The sequence below is a fragment of the Eleutherodactylus coqui genome, chromosome 8, assembly GCF_035609145.1.
Source record: "Eleutherodactylus coqui strain aEleCoq1 chromosome 8, aEleCoq1.hap1, whole genome shotgun sequence".
Classification (NCBI taxonomy): Eukaryota; Metazoa; Chordata; class Amphibia; order Anura; family Eleutherodactylidae; genus Eleutherodactylus; species Eleutherodactylus coqui.
Window position 1 is genome coordinate 105,251,732 of NC_089844.1, and position 22,130 is coordinate 105,273,861.

A 22,130-nucleotide genomic window follows, 5' to 3' on the forward strand; every position below is an offset into this window, starting at 1 on the left:
ATGAAAGCAGCAATGTGAGTCACACAGGAACAAATAGAGAAAATGACTTCCTCTTGTAGGATTTGGTTAGTCATAGCATGGACGCCGGAATGGAGGGACTATTTTATGACTAAAGCAGCTGTTAATTACATTAGCTGCACTATTACATTGATTGAGTTTCCCCGGAGTGCTTCCTTAAGTACGCGGTTGCAGAGATCACCAAGTACCAATGTTACATCTTGCAATATTAGATGCCTCAGCTTAATAGTGCAATACGAATCAGTTGAGCGAACGTTCTCCGAGGCCTCCCTGTGCATCTGCATTCACTGGGTGTACCTTATATTGCGCATCAAGTTAAAGGGAATCTGTCACCGAGGCAGGCTCCGTTAACTATACTACTACAAAACACAGTGAGGTCTACTTTAAATAGATTCTTTAACCCCGAAGACATTGTTTCTAAGAAAGAAACTTTGCTTAAACATAGTAGCAAGCAAGATACATACATGAGAGTAATTCATCCTGTTAGACAGCGTAACAACAAATCCCGGATCATTAGGAATTGTCTTGTCGCAGAAGATTACATCAACACGGTGATAAAGGTCTCTGAAGTATTCTTTAGCCGTGGCCAGTTCACTGTTCTCATTCTCTGGGTCATCTCTAGACAGGAACAACAAAATGGTATCAAGAGAAGACAATTCTATTGAATATTTAACATTACAGATAGCATGTAGCGGCCATTTGTGCAAGTCAGCATTTCCTCACTTAATATATATATATATATATATATATATATATATATATATATATATATATATATATATATATATATATATATATATATATATATATATATATATATATATATATCACGAGTCGCAGAATTCAGCATCAAGAACACAACCCGAGTTCTAAATTGAATATCTTGAAGTTTCTTTTTAAGAGGGAATGTAGTTGATGGGAGGTCATTTTATTCTTTGCTTGAGCTGCAGCTGTAATCTGGAGAGGACTCATGGACTTCTAAGGAAGTGTGCTCTAGCCAGGATCTGTGAGTATCACTGTGAATGCTGGATCCCGTGTTATCTCATCACAGACAGGATTACAATAGAAGTAGACACCTCTATGTAGCGGGCTGCTGACAAGTGTCAGACAATTAGGTGCAGCAGTGGCCAGAGTGAGAAGTGCAAAGTTTTGATTTTTTTTTTTTTTTTTTTTAATCTAGGTAGTGATAGAATTACTTTAAATAGAAAATCAAAAAGAACTAGACAGCTGTGTGTCCAAGGACATGATGAAAATAACTTGTGAGGGTTAAACACCTAGAACCCTGTGGTTGGGGAATTAAAAGGGGTTGTCCAGTTATTAACTACTGATGACCTACTTGCAGAATAGGTTATTAATAGTAGATTCAGTGGAGGTTTGTCACCTGGAACCCTTGCTAATTAGATGTTCTCTGTGGAGGTGCTATTGTGCAGAAAGCAGATTTCTGCAGAAAGCAGACAGCTCCATTCCCACTGCAGTGGTCAGGCTTGGTATTACAGGTAATTCACTTCAATGGGATCCAAGCCTGGATCAGTGCGAACAGTGTGTTAAAAGTACTGCAATGCTGAAAAATAGAACAGACATTAACACACTTGTCTGAGAAGCCCCACTGAAATGAATGGAGGCCTAGTGCAGCGCTTAGCGGGGGTTGCAAACATGCGCTTAACGCTCTAAACGCCTCCGTGAATGGCTTGTAAATTTATAACTGAACAATCCCCTTTAAAATTAAAAAATTGTGTGTGTGTATAATATATATATATATATATATATATATATATATATATATATAAAATTCTATGTGTATACAGTTTCTGTCGACAGCTCATAGGGCTCTTCTACATCATGGAGCCATGCACCATGTCTAAAGAGTATACAAACCAACCTGTAGTAGCATCTGAGATATAAAGGTTGTGCTTGTGAAGCATAGCTTCCTATGGACTTGTTGACACTACAATGATAGCTAGCTGGTTCACACTGTCTACCCTGAGATTAAGTTCGAAAAGCTGAAGTCCATATTCGGACGGTACCAAGAACAAAACATGTTAAACAGAGACCAAAAGGTGCAATTCTCGGTCTCAAAGAACAAATATACCACATTTTTTTTCTTCAAATAGTCTCATTGGGAAACTTGAACACGTGTTGGCTTGTACAGCAGACTGCAATCCTGGTGTATTGCACCCATAGCGTCATCTTATTAACCCTAGCAATAGAAGCATGAAGACGGCAGGCCTAGAAGCCTTCACCAGGGTGACAGCTGACACTACAACCAATGTGGAAGAACACAAGCTGTAAATGTACTCACTTCTGGAATACTATAATGTCACCATCCATAAGCTCATCAAGTGCTTTATCAAGGGACACATCATAATCTTGAATGCGTTCAGTTAAATTCGGTTTGACTTCCTGCAATCAAACAACATTCATTACAAAAAAAAATCCCAGAACAGTTTCAGAGGCAGCTTGTACAGTTGAAGTTAATGATCTCCAAGGTAAAATGTAAAACTCATTGCAAGCTCATAATTTTTGGAAAGGTCTACAGATCTCGATAATGATTGGAACTACAAATAAAAGTGAAGAGTGATTTCCCCCCCCCCCCCTTTTAATCCACCTGAATGAACTACATTAGTACTGTATGTACTGGTCCCTAGAGGAGAAATGTGGTATTACAAGGCACACATTCAAATCAAAAGGAACAGTGTAATACACAGGGATATTGAGTTCTCCAAAGGGGGAAGCTGCTTGTCGCAGTAGCTTTCTGCTCTGGCTAATAGAGGAAGTGTCCCAAGAAACCTTTGGCTTTAATAGGGTGTATGGCTATGAGTTGCTCTAATGAGAACACCGGCAAACAGAAGTCCTGAGAAAAAGCCACTGCTAACTTACAAGCACGTGTGCCTCCTGTCCTACCGTCAGTGAATTGGACTGCTCTCACATTGGCATCAGTTTTTTAAATATCCAAAATATAATGGATTATAAAAGAATAAATCAATCAAGCCTCAGAATTAGGCAAAGGTGGGTATTGTGGCAACTGCAATAGGTTGTATGTTAAAAAAAACACACACAAAAAAAATTGTTTATTGCACCCTGGTGTTTAATTTAGTGAACTGCACCAACTGCAATATGTTGTATGTTAACCGACAAATGAGAAACTGTCAAATTCTCTCTTTCTATTGGAGGAATCAAGGTGATGGGGGCAAAATTAGAATGTTTGTCTCTCCTGGGAACCTATCACCTCCACAACAGCAACATAAACTAAGATGTGCTATTCAGGGAGGTGATGGGGAGCCGGGGGATGTACTCCTTATACTCCCCTGCTCCCCAATTCCTGCAGTGTAGGCCACTGAAGATCAGACTCCCTTCAGAGTGCCATGAGCGCACTCTCCCATGGAATTTCAGACTGCATGCAATCTTCAGCAGGAAACACTGTGGGAACTGGGAGAGTATAAAAAAACCATTAGCCCAGAACAGATCAACAAGGGTCCACACTGCCCAGATAGAAAATCAAAGGGGTTGCCCGAGACTTTCTGACTTTTTATATTGGGTAGAATAGCAGACACTGCAGTGTGAACAGCATATTAGCCAATGTCTGCTGGGGGCAGCGGTACACATTCTGGAGACTAAAACATTTGTTTGCTGCAGGAACATACTAGACATGGTAATCTGTTCTCTTACCTCATAGAGGATAAGGTTAGTTCCTTGCGGAAATCCAGCTCTCTCACACATAACTGGCAGTAGGTCTCCTGTGGGGTTCAAGAAACATTAGATGTAAGACTTCAAGACGGCATGCATATAATTATTTGGGACCCCCCACGTGAAGCCAACTTACGTATTTTACAGGAGATTGGGGTGTAGATATGCCCACAGTAATTTAGGCTCCGGCTTTTTGGATCGTACATTTTTAAAAAGAGCATAACATCGTCTGTGGGGAAAAAAGAAAGGCTTTAATGAGAATGAGCTCGATGCAGAAGTGTTCAGCTTTCTGCTGGAAATGAAAAAAGGAGAAAATAAATCAACTAATCTTATTACTAGGAAAGTAAATCATATAATCACAAATGTTCCAGGATGTAAGTGTACAGAAGACCGTTACTGGACCAATTAAAATCCAACCAGCAAAATACATCATTTTGTGGCACCTAGGATAAATAAGACCCAGTCCCCAAACCAAAAATGTTATATGTGGAAAGAGAAATATTTAGAGAGGATAGCCTACACTTACGATCTTTGTCAAACTTGGGAAGCGTCGCCCCACTAGCAGCCATTTCTGGATCTACAGTTTCCAAAAATATAGTCCACGGATTTTCATTATCACTCAGCTCAATCATCTACACGACAAATATAATGCAGAAATACAGCAAAAAACAAAGTTATTTTCAGTCGTATAACCAATGTCATATCATTTGCAAATAAAGCCAAGACAATGAAGTGATACACGAGGCTGTAGTCACACGGATGAGTGCCGTTTTAGGCATTGAAAAACTGACAGTTTTTCATGTGATTTTAATGTAGGTTTTTCTCTGTTCTACACTTTGTTTTGTTTCTCCCCTCCCCATGGGGTCCCCATTGTAACCTGCATTAAGAATGCATTGTATGCAAATCCCATGCATTTTTTCCTATACACTCCCATAGAAAATAGGCAATTCTTCAAAAACACTGCACAGATAGGAAATGCAGCAATTTATTTATTTTTTTTTAACTCAGACTGTCAGTGAGAAAGTTTGCTGGTGTGAATTAACCCACTCAAATAAATAGGTTATTTTCCAATGTATATCCTCCGAATAGAACAGAGCTTGCACAGGAAACATCGCCCGTGTGAATATACCCCAAGGTCAATTTACATGAAGGCATCGTCGTTTGGATCCAAACCGTGAAGAATGTGCATACAGAGAACACCTCATGTAGACAAGAAAACATTTACAGATTTAAAACAAACTATTCGCTGCTTCAGATGAGGGGTCCGACGCTGCACCCCGTTGATGAGCTGTTTGAAGGGGGTCGCAGCATTCACCTTTACCGTTTACCAGGCACATCTCGGGTTGCCGTGCCTCCAGTGATCAGTCAGACCCACCACTGATTGATCATATGCTGCTTTGATCATTCCCCAATGTCTGCAGCCAGATAACCCCTTTGGTACAGAGGCATATAATGCGCCTTCACATTTCAGTTTCAAAGTAACAGCATATAAAAAACAAACAATTATGCATATATTAAGAAAAAACAAACAAACACAGGCTTGACCTTACTGGATAACTGTGGACTTCTACAAGTCCATGATCTATCGAGACCATCAATAAGTTACAAAAATACTACACTAATTACATTCAGCAAATGAATCCAGGAGAGAAGCGAAGGCTCTCAATATATTGAATATTTACAGTTTTGCTGCAATCCGCTTCATAATCCAACATTGCTGGCCTTTTTGTTCCATTACTCCGAGCTTGCATGGGCCATAATCGAATCTGGTCCTGTGGAAATCCCTGTAAAGGGTTAAAAATAAAAGTATGCTTATTTCCTCTGAAATCAGACTATATATATATGCACTAAAAGGAAGAAAAGTCCCTAGACAGAACTTTAATGAGTGCAAATTGTAAAGAAGTGCGGGAGGAGGGGGGGGGGGGGCTGCAGATATTAGATGTAGTGCAGCCAAAATTGTTTCTTTTGTTGTTTCTGTGCATGTATATTTTCTCTCTCCATGCTTGCTCGCACTCGTGTGCTCTAACCCAGTGTCCCCTAACTCCAGTCCTCAGGGACCGCCAACAGGCCATGTTTTCAAGATTTCCTCAGTATTACACAGGTGATGTAATTATTGTCGCTGCCTCAGACATTGCCACAGATGTTCCTACCATAGGATATCCTGAAAACATGACCTGTTGGTGGTCCCTGAGGACTGGAGTTGGGGACCCCTGCTCTAACCTTTCCCAGACATGTGACATACATGTACTGAGCCTGCTTCGTATGCCCCAAGTGTTGGATGTGTTATACAGCTGACACCCACCCCCACCTGCAAAAGCAGACATTGGAGATATCTCCAATCCTGGCCATTTAACCCCTTGGATGCAGTGTTTCAACAAGCTCAGTGGGGTACCAGGGAGTTGTCATGGCAGTAGGGGCCTACTAAAGGATGCCAGGTCTGCCATCCTCTAATTACGCTGATAAGTATACTACCCTGCAATACAGAAGTACTGCAGTGTATTACAAGACAAAAGGCCAAATGTACAAAGCTCCTAGTGGGACTTAAAAAAAACAAACAAAAAAAACCAAAAAACTTCAACCATTCATCATGCAAAAACTATTGTCGTAGAATAAAATTTGGTATCATCACATAAGAGTCAACTATTAAAATAGAATTTTAGCTTGCGTGGCGAACACTGGGGTAGGTTGATCCCAAGCCAAAACTGCAGTTTGTGAGGCACCTTACCCCTCAAAGTTTGAATAAAACATACCCAAAATGATACTAGTAAAAAACTACACCAAAAAAGTCTTTCACAAGACCCCATTAATGAGGGGTGGCGGTGATCTTGGTCGCAGAATACAGCAACAAAAAGATTGTTGCATGCATTTTCTTCTTTAAATAAAAGTCTTATATAGCTTTTTTTACTTATTTTGTAAAAGGATGCAAGTCTGGCATCCCTGTGATAACGCTGAGCCACGGAATAAGGTGAACACGTCAAGGGCCCAAGCCCTTACAAAAGGCATTACCAGAGATCTACAGAAACCAGTCATTTCATTCAGTATTTGTCAGAGCGTCTGTCAGCTCGGCAGCCTGGATATGCTTTCTGACTAATCTGCCTTGAGATGTAATGCCAAGCTGGTAACAAGACACGGACATGCTCTGGCAGATTTCCTTACCATAGTTTGTGAGAGATTTTGAACAAATTCGGCAAGTGTGGAGTTTTTTAATACTTTAAACACAGTGTATTTAACCTTCTCCTCATCATACATGTCATTGCCCTGGTGACCGCAGAACTGGTCCTCTGCGACGATCTGAAAGAGTATAAAGGACTATTACATTTGGAACATTTTTATGCTCAGACGGGTTACAAAACAATAAATGGAGGGGGAAAAAAAATAAACCGTAGATTCCTAGTAGTTATGAAGTAAGATCAGCCAACACATTACAAATATATCTGATAGCATGAAAAACATACCTGTTATCCCCTACAAATGTCAGCTACTTTAAGGGTTTTTCTAGGAGCTTTCTATTAATGACCTGCCCTAAAAATTGGCCATCAATATCAGATCATTCTCAATATCAGATTGCCAACACTGCCGCCAAACCGTTCAAGAGGGCTGCAGCACTATAGCAAGCACTGCCTCTTTGATATTACGCTCAGTCACGTGGCCTTTGTGCATCCTAGATTCATTTAATTCAGTTGCAGGACCAGGCATGGCCACCACATAATGCAGTGTGTCATGTCTGGTGTACAATAAAGAAGGGCCCCCCCCCCCCAATGCACTGTAACCCCTTTAAACAGCGGATTGGATATGGCAGTCAGACACCCACTAATCTGATACGGATTATCCTAAAAGAACATGTCATTGACAGAAAACTCACGGAAAACTTCTCAAAGAAATTTGATTCTTCCAAAAAAAAAAAAAAAAATGGAATTGCCTTATATGTCTGGACAGACGGACCCGACTATGGATTACATGGACAGCTAATCACCTTTAGCTTCCTAAAACTACCACAGTGGGTCTAAAAAAAACAAACTGATAGGTCATCAATAAATAAGTGAACAACCCCTTTAAAAGGGGTTGTGCAGGTCTTTAAATTTCTTTCTACTGTCCTCAGGATAGGCCATCAGTAGTCCACCGCTCGGATCACCGGCAGTCAGCTGATTACTAGTTCCGCTGTCACTATGGTAAGTGAAGGAAGCAAACTGCGCTGACCATAGCACAGATGCCTATTTTGGTACTGCAGGCACAGTTCCTACTGATTCCAATGGGAGCTGCACATGGAATACTAACTCGGGCACGTTGTGCTGTGGTCAGCGTGATGGGCTTTATATAGTGCTTGCAATCAGCTCATTAGCAGAGATCAGAGTGGCAGACCCCCACCAATCTATTGATGACCTGTCCTGAAGATGTAGAGCAGAAAAAAAAAGTCCCTGAAACCCCTAAGTCTTGGATTACAAGGATTTCCTAGGAAGTAGGCTTGCAATACCATTTCTCAGGATAATGCCGGCTTTATGTCAGCATGGACACATTAGGACGACTATTCCTGCACAATGGAGTTACTACTATACAAGACTGCCAGAGTAGTAGGTTGTGAGCAGGAAGAGTCAACAGAACATGGTGAATTACCAAAATACCCAATGCCCTATAATCAGAAGTTGAGTTAAGATCTTACTGAGGTCCAGGTAGTAAAATATTGAATGACTTCTGTTGGTCACAATGATTCTTGAAGGCAGCAGCTGAATGACTGGCGCTGTACATTCAGAGCGCCACCTAGGCTGTCACACAATCAGCAAGATCTGTTCATTGGCACTGCGTTGTGGAAAAAAGCTGCAGAAGTCACCCAACTTTACAGAAGGATTTATGACGTTTTCCTTGCAAACAAAAATGCTGCCTCTAAAGCAAATGCAGATCATAAGCAAGCAGATTTTCACAAGTCTCAAGAATTCAGACAAACCATCTGAAGACTAGCACTTTATCGCATTAGGATTACGAATGACAATTTGACATTTGAAGAGCAACGCGCCAAATGTCCTGAAAATTCAAAGACCGGGAAAAAAGTTCAAATGGGTGCGCATCAGCAGGGAATGTAGCAACCAGACCCCGTAGTCTTTAATCCGTGCACATCAAAAAAACACATACACCAAATGCTTCTTTATATTAAACAGCATATTCAAAGAGACATGTAAGTGTTTGATGCCATACATTTTCTGATGTAGTCACAAAATAACCTTCACACATTACCACACAGGTGTCTGAGGGTAACTAGAAATGGGGCAAATACAACATTGAACTGAACAGCGCTTTCTTCACTGGTGTTTATGGAATGTGGAACCTCTAACGTCTTTGTGTAATGGCGCATACAGGAACATGAGTGCAAACTATGGCGATGACCAAACAAATGGTAAGAGATGAAGTGTAATGTCACATAAGTGTTTTCCCGGACTAAGATCAGAAGGTTTTATCCTCAGAAAGGGAGAAGACACAGATTAGATATTAGACAGTGAGGGTGATCAATGAGTGGAACATATTGCCACAGGAGGTGGAGAGTTCTCCTTTAATGGAAGTGTTCAAACAAAGGCTGGACAAATATCTGTCTGGGATTATTTAGTGATCCTGCACTGAGCAGGGGGTTGGACCCAATGACCCTGGAGGTCCCTTCCAGCTCCACCATTCTGGGATTCATATCCCTTAAGAAAACAGCCTACCTGAACCTGCATGTAGAGATGAGCTTCTTGGCGCTCTTTCCTTTTCTGAGCCTCTATACGCTTCTCTTCTTGTAGCCGCTCTACAAGCTGCTGAGGGATATCATGATCTGTGACAGCTTGTAAAACTTCATCTAAAAGACAAAAAACCTTTTCACCTTCAAATGCACCAAACGCAGAAATACAAAAATTTCACCAATCCCCATTTAAAGGGGTTGTCCCGTGAAAGCAAATGGGGTTATACACTTCTGTATGGCCATATTAATGCACTTTGTAATATACATCGTGCATTAAATATTGGCCATACAGAAGTTATACACTTACCCCCTCCGATGCTGGTGTCCCCGTCTCCATGGCGCCGACCGAAGCCTTCTCCTTCCATTAGACGCGCTTGCGCAGTTCGCTCTTCTGTTCTGTTGAATGGGGCCGCTCCGGCGTGCGCAGAAGACCTGTGCGGCGCGAGCATGCCGGAGCGGCCCCATTCAACAGAACAGAAGAGCGGACTGCGCAAGCGCGTCTAATGGAAGGAGAAGGCGGCTTTGGTCGGCGCCATGGAGACGGGGACGCCAGCACCGGAGGGGGCAAGTGTATAACTTCTGTATGGCTCATATTTAATACACGATGTATATTACAAAGTGCATTAATATGGCAATACAGAAGTGTATAGCCCCACTTGCTTTCAAGGGACAACCGCTTTAACTCCTAAAACTAGGTGACTATCTATGCCCAGCATCTATATTCAACACTACTTTTATATGTGAAAATGTCATATAGGCACTCACTCAGCTTGGATTCCCTGATGTACACCAGCATGTAGGCATTCGTACAGTGCCGTACAGACAAGTCATCATCATGACCTCCGTAGTTATGTTCAATAGCTTCCTCCTTTGTACATCTTGACACTACATCATCATCAAATTTACACCACTGCATGGGACAGGACAGAAGAAAAAAAAAAAAAAAAGTGTCAATATCAAAATAATCAAAAAGGGAATTAAAGGGATTATCGTACCAACAGAAGTTAACCCCTACCCGCAGGATGAGGGATAGTTTGCTGATTGGCGAAGCATTGAGTGCTACGGCTTCCACTGATCCTGAGAACTGGAGCTCAGAATGACCAAAAATAAATGTGGTCAATCAATACATGCTGCTGCTTCTTCCTTCATGTCAAAGGAAGTGCTAGAGATAGCAACCGAGTGCTTTACCTCTGTCCCCAGCACTCCCACTGAAATGAATGGGCATGGTATGTATTTGCAACCATTGCTGCATTTATTCCTGGACGATCTGGACCCCTGTTCTTGAAATCAGTGGAGGTCCCAGCGGTCTGACCCCCAACATAATCCCCCGTGGGACACACCAATCGTTCATTCTGCCATTGTAGTATGATACGAGGATACAATTCCCATAAAACTGTTCCTGACATGTCTTTGTGAATCCCATTTTTACAAGGTGCATTGCGATGGCAACAGTAATATTGCAATGTTTATCAGATCAGAGGCGATCCTTAACATTTATGAACTGATTATTAAGCTAAGCTGAATGCTTCCCGTATCGTAACTCATGCCATTTCCCCAAGTTTGGATTCACACGTACTTTGCCCTCTCCTTTAGGATTTAAATAAACAACGTAGTGTCCTCCATGGTTGTCTCCACTGTGCACCAACACAGCATGTAGTATGTAGTTAGCAGGGTCTTTGACATCAGGCTTTTGCAGGAATTCATCCAGTGGTAACTGTTCTGGAAACTCAAACCTGAAAAGCAACAAGAGATGTATAGTGGCAGAACCACCACTCAGCATTATACAGCTTTACTTCTACACTGGGAGTTCTTTATAGCAAATGTCAACCTTTGGATTGTTCCTGAGTGGTGGACTACAAATCCTGGAGACGCTGGCCGTTTTAGACAGACTGCGCCTGGGTCATACTTGGATTTTCAGCGTATGTGCGTGAACAGACCAACGTAAGCAACTGTGCATGCGTCAAATTCACAAGTCACCTGGAAAGCACGGCGTCACCAGCATACTCCTGTATTGCAGTGCATTATGCCCATCAGCCTAAACCCAACAGGTGGCTCATAGAAGTGAAGTGGCAAGGATAGCTGTTAACTGATCCTGACCATTATAACTTACACCCGCACCATATAGTTGACTGTGTGGAAAGGGGGTTATTCAATACCTGTCATTAATCTTGATGTTCTGGTCTGTCTGAGGATCATACATGAATCTCATTAGTTGAAGATGTAATACAGGTGGTAATGTTAAAAATTTTACACCTTTTTCTGCTTCCTGCAAATGGATAAAAAGAGACACAAATTAGCTACAAATATATGAAACACAGAGCTTATTTACATGGGTGTATGCAATGTTCGTCCGTGAAAAACGCACGTCTGAATACAGACCTATTGAAGTGGTGTATTCAGTCAGTAAAAAATCTGGACTAAGGACAGAAAATGCGCCTGTGTGAATTGGCCCTTAGAGGGGTTGTACCAGAATTATCTAGGATAGCTGATGAAACGCTGATCGATGGGAGTCTCATTGCCAAGAGCCCCACCGATTGAGGATGGTTGACTTGTATCCCCTTTTCTCGTCAGTGTGGGGATGCTTCTCCCACCCACAGTGATGTCACATCAAACGGAGCGATGGCAAAACATATGCCATTCCAGTAACTTTAAATGGAGCTAACAGAAATAGCTGAGCGGTTGTGTACTCCTCTTCTGGGAGTCTCATTGAAAATGAATGAGCGGCACTGCGAATGTGCAGCAGTTGTTCCATTCACTCTCCTCCTCACTGCAGGGGTTAAGGAAATAGGACCACCAATCTCAGGAAATATGGTTTCTCCACAGTGGTACCCCCACGATCAGACTTATCACCTATCCTATGGAACTTCTGAAGACTGATACTCAGCACCATCCAAAGCAGCGTAAATTGCTTCACATCTTGTGTCTTCAGGAAAGCCCTCAATGACTGCCATGCAGAATCATCAGGAAGCAGTACAGAAGCATCAAGGCTCGTCATCTAGTTACAACATTTCATATAAAAGCTGCTGACCGATATTACAATCTGTAACATCCTTCTAACTTGTTAAACTAGTGTTAAGAATCTGAATGCTGATCAAAGAAAGCTTTAAGATTGTAAGTTTCTTCCATCGGGCTCCTTCACACAGGTGGTGATCTGTCTCTAGAGACAATGATGTAACTCGTCGCCAAGGTAGCCATTGTAGTCAAGTATCATACAGGTCAGATCAGGGAGAACATGGTCTTAGAAATTCCTACCTCCCTCTGTGCAATAAATGTCAAGTCAGGAGAAGTAATGACGTCTTTGAGGAAGGTAATTATGAACTTACTTGCAAGCCGTGTTCCCCTGCATCATACTTGTTGTCACCATCTAGTTGCTCCACTGCAACATAGTCAATAAAGGATTCGAAGACTAGAGAAAACAGAGTCAATGCACATTAGAAGATCTAACAAAAATCATGTTAAAGAATACTGATAGCACTTCCGGTATATGCTCTCAGAACGGACCCCCCCCCCCCCCCCCCTTATCATGTTGGCACTGCGAAGTCCTCCCACCCTATCACAGAGGAATAGGAACAATGGTTTATAGTCTAAGCAAGGGTAATTTGCGTTAGGCTATCATATTGGCCAATGCTGAGCCAGCCATACCCACCCAACATCCCGATACACCCATTTTCACTTGTAAAGCAGCAGCTGAGCATTCATGACTAACCGTTCTAAGACTGGCGGTGTAGTGCCATGTATTCTCAGGATTTTCAAAACTTGAAACCTGCAATGTGTGGTCAATGGCAAAAACTAGCCGATACATCAAGCTTCTCAATGTCATACGAAACTAGGCCCACAATTAAGACCGTTCCATGTTTACACTCCAACAAGACTAATCAAACAAGCTAGTAGAAATCCTGTGAAAGCGCACCCTGTTGGTTATGATGGAGTGTGTTAACATTATACGGCTCAATAGAAGCAACCGAACACGTTGCCAAGAGCCGACCTAGGAGTAAGGATTCAGCTGGGGGAGCGGGACCCCAGGTCTCTGGTGTATAGCATTGTGACGTTCCTACCCACTCTTGCATAAGGAATCGCTGTACATGCTTTTGCCTTAGGTACAGAATATCAAACTTGTTCCATGTAGTTTGGATACTATTTTCAGGAATTGCGGTGTACATGTTTGCCTTATTTAAAAAGTTAAATATAAAATGCCCTGGTATTCTTTTACGGCTGGGTTCACACTTGCACCATCATTTCAGTTGTTCAGCTCCATCATAGGAGCTGAACAACGAAAATAACTAAAGTGCCGTTTCCAGCACATGAACACCGGGCACAGTGCTCAATGGACTCCATTGACCATAATGGTGATCAATGGGTTTTCATTAAGGCGTCTGACATTTTTCTGGACAGTAGTGCCATTAGCAGTAGCACAGTGCTCCACCATTTTTTTCCCAAAATTCTGTGCCAGATCTGTTTCAGAGGCTCTGAATGTAGCTTCTAATGCAAAAGGCAACAAAGCTTTAGGCTGGGTTAACACGGGGCAAAAATCTCGCAAAATGACCGCACCGAAAAATGGTGGAGTTCTTCACGGGATAAGCGCAGCTTCAAAACCCGCAGCCTTTAGCCGCGGGTTTTGAAGCGGCTTCACCGCCTGCATTTCCGCTGCAGCCATCTCTCTCCATAGAGAGAAGAGAGGGCGCTGCAGAAATATAAGAAGAATTGATATGCTGCGTCTTTGTTTTCCGCGCCACCTGTCAGTTTCCGCGCGGCTCGGCCGCAGTGTGTGGATGAGATTCTAGCAAAATCTCATCCACTTTGTTGGCTAATCCCGAGATTAGGAGCCGCGGACGGAATTACACTGGAAGTAGGATTACACTGAAAGTTAAAGGCCCATTTACATGGGATGAACTGTTGGGCAAACAATGCCCAACATCGGGTCCCAGTGATGCTCACTACTGTGCTAAAACACAGGAGCAAGTATTGCTGGCATCGCTCTGAGCACAGACAGCATGAAGGTGGGCAGCTGGGGAGCAGTCTCCCCCGCCCGCCTCCATTCACTCCAAGATAGTCCAAGAACGGTCAGTCGTCCAGGTTTCTGCATGCATCTACACGGGACGACTATCGTTCAAATACCCATGGGAGCGCAGGTATTTGACAGACTCTGAATGATAATCGTCCCGTGTAAAAAGGCCTTAACACCTATATGTAGGCAACACAGGACCCACCATTCACAGTAGGTGATAAGTGTGCCTATCGACTCATGTCTAGACAACAGAATACAGTTAAAAAAATTCTAGTCATAAAATTAAAATAAATTAGAAAAATGTAATGTTTCTCTATCTGGCTTTAATAAAACAAACATTTTTTGATTATCTAGTTTCTTTAAGCTACATCACTGGGATGTACCAATACATCCTAATGCGGTGCAGTGACTGCTTCTACAAAGTATTAGCACAGCCATTTGTAGGAAGACATTAGGATGGTAATTATGCCAAAGAAACAATTAGAAACCCTGCAATCAATCTAGTGGAATTACACAAGCTAAAAGGTTGAATACCAATAAAACTAAGGACAGTGTACATCCCCGTGTGCAAAACATCTACTTATACAAAAAGTGTTTCACAGCAAAAAAAATGAAAGCCCTTTCAGTGCAGCCCGAGTAGTTGTAGAGAGCGCCACTATGTGCTCTATATTTTATTATAGTGACCATATCGCTGTTACAATCTAACCCTCCAGTGATCATCTACTGAGGACCCAACTTGAGGATAAGTAATCAGTAGTGAAGTCCTGCAAAACCCCTTTCAACTAGTAAAAGATAAAAAGGAGGAAAAAGGAATAAAGTAGCCCCCACTTGTACTCACTGTTCTTCTTTCCTTTTATACTGAGCTGGATATCGTAATAGTCTTCTATCCTTTCAGACCGGTAGTCTACATGCTTACATTGGATGTAGGACTGAAACAGAGGGAAAGAAAGTCTTAACAACTCGGCAGTTACAGTTCTTCCCTCCGGTCAGTGACTTCAGACACGTACCACCATCTTTCCTCTGAATAGCTTTGGAATCGTCCCCTCTACACACGTTCCTTTCATTTTGTTTTCTACGTTATCCAGTAACTGCAAGACAGAAAAAAAAAATCTGTGATCGGCGAAGCCAAGTGATGCACCTTACACTTCACTAACACTATAGACCAGGCTTGTAAGAGCTACTAAATTGGATACACTGGGGCTTACTGTTCCAAATACACCGGTTTCTGCACAAATTATGCCAGAAAACTGTCGCACATGCTTTGTGCTACATTTACGGTGTTTTTAAACACTTTCAGACTGTTTTTCTTCAACCTGTCGAAAGCAGCGTGGCCTAAAGGCCACCAAAAACTACGCCACAATATTGGGAACCCTTTAAACCAAGCAAACCCCAGGATAAGTGTGTGGTATCTGGTCAAAGTCTCAGTCTGTTATGCTGTTGCATGCGTTCTTCCATGGAAACTGTCTATAGGAAGGGGGTAGGGGCTGCAAACAGACACTCCTGTCAGTTATAAGAGGAGATCAAAACTCATCCTCTTTACTATGTATATCTCTAGTCTGTAGCTTATGCAGAAAGCTATATATATAGAAGGTAATAATTAAACTTCTTCCCAGCAGGCAGAAATGGTATAGCCTCCTAGTTAATGCTGTGCTGATGCATCATGGGAATGATTAAAAGTGAATGTAAGAAAAGGTCACAATTAAGATGGTGCCTGATAAACATCAGACAGGGGCTGCAGTGCATGAAAGGGGCTGTACTATACAGAGGGGACCTGTAGAGCGAGACAGATGCAGGAGGAGGCACGGAAAAATGTGTTAGTCAGAGTTGCCTTTTAATATAAGCAGTTTGCAAAGGTTAGGCAGCAATTGGGAGGACATTGTGGCAGCCTCCACTGACAGGATGGGGATTACTTACCACTCTACATAGTTCTTGGACATCATGTTGCATGAAGCTATCTAAAGTCTCCCACCTAACAAGAAAAATAAGTAACAAAAGCAAGACTGTTTGATTTAAGGAAACACAACATCAGGCAATTAATTCTGGCTCTAGTGTAAAATGCAATCATCTAGTAAAAACGTTTATGCCATAAATGAATGTTTTATTCTAGGGACCACTATAGGATCACAGTGCCATGCTGACAAATTTAAGTATTGGACATGGTACTTTTTTTTGTCTTTAAACCCCTTCCCGCTATAGGACGTACAGTTACGTCCTGCGGGGTCGGGGTATGTATGAAGGCAGATCGCGGGGTGACCTATTGTCTAATCTAATGGGTTTCAGCTCCTTCCCACCAATGTAAAGATCTGGCTGCCGTCAGTGGATGGAAATATTCCTGTTTACATCCACAGTATGAAACCCCAGTACCCATCTCTCAGCTGAGCACACACAACTGTATGAAGCCTAGGCAATCCTCGGAGCTAGTTTCATCAGTGCATAATAAGCCTTTTGCACATCTTGATCACTTGCTATAATGAATCAAAATGTATCAAGCCAGCGAGGCAAGTATTGCCTAGACTAGATTCATCTAGTCCACAAGTCACCAAGAGTAAACAGATTTTGAAGGCAAGTATATTTGAAAACCACAGAACTTTTTATCCCAGGATCCTATTTTTACGTAGTCAGCCGCACTTTTGCCTGATAATCTGCTAGGTATTTTTTTTTGGTAAATTCCTTCTTTTTTTTTTAATTTACAAGTGCAGCAGTTTGAGTCCAACATTGGTTACATCTTATGAAACTTGTATCCACATTTTATATACAATACAGCTATCAGGGAGCGGATTTGGATCCTGTTTTATACCCTTTGTTACCCCCCTCCCAATACTCCACACTAGGAGTAACACGTTGTATTAAAATCTAATGCACATTACGGAGACAATAATTAGCCCGCTGCGTGGGGACGCAAGAATGTTTTATTCTAGTATCATTTTTGAAAATATCTTAATAAAACCCATTGAAACTAAAAAATACATGCATTTTAAGTTTTTTCCAAGGGTTACAGTAAGAAAAGGATAAGGAAAGATAGACTGGTTGGGCGTGTGTCTGCGTTGGGGTGAGTAAGAAAGGTAAGAAAGGGGGATTCCATGCCAGTTGAGAAGTCACACAACTTGAGGGTAAGCCTCCAGAGACACCAGAGGTACAGACACATATTGCATATATATATTATGGACATCAGACTCGTCACTAATTCTCCTTGACTGCAGTGGAAGGATGAGGAGTGGGGGTTCACTTTAGCCACCCACTGGTTGATTGTTGGAGCTAGAGGCTGAAGCCACATTAGGGGAATTAAGGATTTGGCTGCTGTAATGAGGTGAGTGATGAGGTTAGCCTTGGAGGGTCTATACCCTGGAGAGGGTATCTGCTAGGTCATTTTGATTACCTAGCACCTATTTAATACTCTTGTTTTTGTGCTAAAGCTCTTTTTGCATACTACTTGCATTTATACCAATTGCCTGTTTAGATTAGCCTAAACTGGTTCATAAAAACTATTATCTCAAGATATTACCAATTGCTTACCCAAAGGATTTTGTTAACTTTTTGGTTCCTACAGGTTTGTCACTGTGTTGTAATTCATAGAACACCCTCTGTAATGCTAGAGGGACACTCTTAGAGGAGTCATCTCCTTCCGTTGGCATCATGTATACAGCCTGCAAACAACAACATTTTTTCAACACTTGGATAACCTCTTTAAAGATAAGCATTTACACAAGTAGTCCCACAGGCTATAACACTGTTCACATGAGGCCCAATGTCCACAGGCAAACTTGACTTGCGAGATCCACAAATCAAGCCACCCGAGAAATGCATGGGCTTCCGCAAATTGATTAAAACATGCAAACTTGATGACCTTCTGGTTCGGACAACAAATCGTACTGTGCTCCATTTTGGTGCGGTTTCTACATGGACGGCTTTCATTGAAGTCAGTGGAAGCCGTCCAATTCATGGCACAACTGCAGCTAACACTGCAGACATGACGCTGATCCATGGGAAAGCAGGAGATTTAAAAAAGAAAAAAAATATTAAACTGCACTGCGCATGTCTGTCGGCGAGCCATGAGGACCATGCGCAGTAAAGCAAACCTGGGAGCAGAGGGATCTGCGCTGATGCCGCTGCCAGGGGAATGTAGGCAAGCATGAGTCACTGGCCACAAGCAGTGCGGGATCCCGGGCGTGCCGTGGACATAAGGCCTTAGTGTTATGGCATCCATTTATTAATATTGGGAAGAATTTCTTCTGCCGAGTTAACAGGTTTTTACCGATAATGCAGGTAGAATATGCAAGCTAAGAGTGCAAAAAAGACAGGCGTCAGCCATGCCTATTGCCCAGACAGTACTGTGTGTCTCAAGCACCACATTAAGGCTCCCACAGTAGGTCTGGTTGAGGATTACTAGCCTAATACTTGCACTTTAATTTTTCAACAATGTACAGAATATGCAATTTAAAACATATATTGCAAAAATGCTTGTATCAGGCTATTCTGCACATTTTCTGTGGAGAACTCCTTTTCAGCTAGAAGACAGTGCTGAGAAGTCGGTTCTCAGCTAACTCCATACGGAGCTCCAACTGCACATGCATTTCCAGTGCAGGCACAGGAGTTGGTAAAGATGGGTCTGCTTTTGGTTTTATTATATTTATATATAGATTTTCCCCATAGTTTCTTCTCCTGACGTTGTTTTAGACAAAACATTTCGTCTGTTGGCCATTGGCACTGTGAAGAAAAGCCGTACTGTGTTACAGACCGCTTGCCCCATGCACTGTCAGGGTGTCAGTGCATCATCACACCTTGATGCACCACAACCCAGACAATGCATGGGGTTCAGCATGGAACAGGCATGCTGTGAAGAGGTGCTGGGGATGAATGCAGGAAGGCTATAAGAGAGGCTACAACACTATGGGAAAGTTATAGAAAATTTAATAAAACAAAGGCAGACAGACCTTTTATTATACCGCTCTATGTAAGCTGCTGCGCCTGCACTAGAGATAAGTGCAGGCACAGCTGGAGCTCCCTGTTCAGCTAAGCAATTAGCTGCAAAAGGATTTCTCTGCAACGTCTTCTCCTAAGCTGCATAGCTGAATAGTGGTTTTCTATGAAAAATTACAGAATAGGCAAATAAAACCTATTGCAAAAATGCTTCTAAAATCGCCTATTCTATACATTTTTGAAAAACAAAATCCAAGTGCGGTTACTCCAACTTTGATGCAGTATAGAGATGAGCGAGCCTACTCGGCCACGCCCCTTTTTTGCCCGAGCGCCGCGATTTTCGAGTACTTTCGTACTCGGGCAAAAAGATTCGGGGGGCGCCGTGGGTGAGTGGGGGGGGGGGGGAGAGGGAGAGGGCTCCCCCCTGTTGCCCGCTGCTCCCCCCCGCGCCGCCACGCCTCCCCCCGAATCTTTTCACCCGAGTACTGAAGTACTCGAAAATCGCAGTGCTCGATCGAGTAATTACTCGAAACGAGTATACTCGCTCATCTCTAATGCAGTACTTATTTTCCAAAAGAGATCAGGAACGAAATAGGAACATTGTCATCTCATTTTAGGATCCCTAAAACTTACAAGATGCCAATCTCATATGGCAAATTAATCCAAGAAATATAAATAACTTTTGGATAGAAGATGAAAAAAAAACAACAAAAAAAACACCATTATGGAAAAAGGATGTACGCTAGTGAGGTATCTTTAAGGTTCCACCCCTCCCTATTTTCCTACCCTTCTTATCCCCCATTCTCCTGTAAAGTTGTTAACTGCATACAATGTATACTGATGTACATTAATCAATACATGCATGCATAGATCTGCTTTGTATACTTTGGAAATGCCAATAGAAATGTAGTTCTTTTTATTTTTTAATAAACAAGGACAAAACAAAAAATGTTTTGTGTGAGAAAAGACTGAAAGACAGCCATAGTGTAAACTAATGGCCCTTTTACACACGATTATTACTCAAATGCCACCTTTTGAGCAAAATCGTTTGTAAATGTGCGCCCATCATGCACTTACCGCGCACTTTTCGTCCATCGCTGACTTTAGGTCCACATGAAATCATTGTCCTTCAGGACGATAAGATAAGACAGACCGCATGCTGTGTTCTCCCCAGCCAGCGCTGATAACATTCTTTAACAGCTGCTGTGCCGCTGAATAGTGATATTTAGAGAACAGACCATCCGCTGTTCTCCAAATACATGCACATTCAGTACTAAAGGGCTGTTTAGCAACCTAGTACCTATGCAAAATGATTGCTCAGAACTATTAGTTTTTGACGAATTTTGAGCAATCGTCTGTGTGTGTAAATGCATCTTGACATTTATAGAAGGAAAACATCCCACATAACGTACCTTTCGGAGTTGGTTTGTGAAAAACAAGGTTTGCAGCAGACTGTTCATGTAACACGTGGCACCTTGATTCTTTAGTCCAACGTAACCAGTGTGCTTCTTTGAATCCCAGCTACAGAAAAGAAAAACAAAAAAGGAGTGAAGATTGAAAAATATGAACATATTACCAACACAAAAATGTGCCGATTAAGCAGTACAGTGGATACAAGCGTTTGTCTCCTAGGCCTCATGTCCACGGGCGGGTCGGATGCTGTGGGTGGGAGACCGCAGCGGAATCCCACCCTACCTGCAGCAAGCGGACATTACTTACCAGTTCTGATCATCTGCGTGGCTGTACGGGTCTTCCATCTTCTCTGCGAATATGGGCGAGCGTGCCGCTGCACGTGCAGTTTTTTTAACCTTAAATCTCCTAATTCCCCGCAGGATCTGCGGCCTGTCTGCATTGTCAGCTACAGGCGGATCGGACGGCTTCCATTGACATCAATGGAAGCCGTCCGTGCAGGAATCGCAGCAAAATGGAGGATGCTGTGATTTGTTTTCCGGACCAAAAGGTCCAAATATCAAATCTGCATGTTTAACTTGAGCTGCGGGGGCCCAGGATTGTCTATGGGCAGCTTGAACTGCGGATCAATTACGCCCAATAAAACAATAGGAATGATTTTTCATGCTTCACATACTTCTACACTTCTATATCCTTATGGTTATTAAAGGCTTCGACATTGATATCCTTAGGATACATCCTCAATAACAGATCGGTGGGGGTCCGACTCCTAGCACCACCACCACAAATTAGCTGTTTAAAGATGTTGCAGCACATCACTAAGTGCAAATGCTCAGGCCCCTTTATTATGTACCATGCACATTGCTGAAGATTGTAATGCAACTCCATCTCATTCACTTGAATAGAACTCAAATGCACAAAGACCAGGTAACCGATGGGTGAGACATCAGGCCGAGACACTCAGACCACAGCCTCTTCAAACAGCTTCACTGCCAGGGTGACAAGAGTCAGACCCCACTGATCCAACACTGATGGCCTATTCGAAGGCTAGGTAATCAGTAATAGAGTTTCATATAACTCCCTGACATTAACCCCTTAATGACATGGCCTATTTTGGTGTTGAGGACCAGACGATTTTTGGTATTTTTCCATCTCCATTCTTCAAAAGTCATAACTTTATTTTTCTGTCGACGCGGCCTTATAAGGGCTTGTTTTTTGCGTGGCGAGCTGTAGTTTTTATCGGTGCCACGTTTGGGTACATAGGCTAGATCGTAAAACTTTTATTATTTTTTTAATAACAGGGAGAGAAAACGCATCAATTCTGCCATAGATTTTTTTTTTACAGTGTTAATCATGCAGCATAAATGACACTAATTTTTTTCCGCGGGTCAG

The 22,130-nt window shown here is 42.3% G+C and overlaps 1 protein-coding gene across 2 annotated transcripts in view; it reads right to left on the bottom strand.

The window, feature by feature from the left end:
• Window positions 1–22,130, bottom strand: part of USP7 (ubiquitin specific peptidase 7) — a 67,577-nt gene that overhangs the window by 10,970 nt on the left and 34,477 nt on the right. Inside the window, exons 6-22 of one of the 2 annotated variants that reach the window (XM_066576167.1) lie at window positions 20,741–20,849; window positions 17,925–18,055; window positions 16,326–16,380; window positions 15,419–15,499; window positions 15,250–15,340; window positions 12,730–12,812; window positions 11,563–11,672; window positions 10,983–11,139; window positions 10,172–10,316; window positions 9,393–9,523; window positions 6,859–6,993; window positions 5,385–5,486; window positions 4,229–4,334; window positions 3,839–3,931; window positions 3,685–3,752; window positions 2,318–2,418; window positions 483–636 (exon numbers count right to left, since the gene is read on the bottom strand). In XM_066576167.1, coding sequence (XP_066432264.1) covers window positions 483–636; window positions 2,318–2,418; window positions 3,685–3,752; window positions 3,839–3,931; window positions 4,229–4,334; window positions 5,385–5,486; window positions 6,859–6,993; window positions 9,393–9,523; window positions 10,172–10,316; window positions 10,983–11,139; window positions 11,563–11,672; window positions 12,730–12,812; window positions 15,250–15,340; window positions 15,419–15,499; window positions 16,326–16,380; window positions 17,925–18,055; window positions 20,741–20,849 — 1,852 coding nt within the window. Of the gene's footprint in view, window positions 1–482; window positions 637–2,317; window positions 2,419–3,684; window positions 3,753–3,838; window positions 3,932–4,222; window positions 4,335–5,384; window positions 5,487–6,858; window positions 6,994–9,392; window positions 9,524–10,171; window positions 10,317–10,982; window positions 11,140–11,562; window positions 11,673–12,729; window positions 12,813–15,249; window positions 15,341–15,418; window positions 15,500–16,325; window positions 16,381–17,924; window positions 18,056–20,740; window positions 20,850–22,130 lie in introns of both variants that reach the window. The other variant, XM_066576165.1, reaches the window with a different exon arrangement.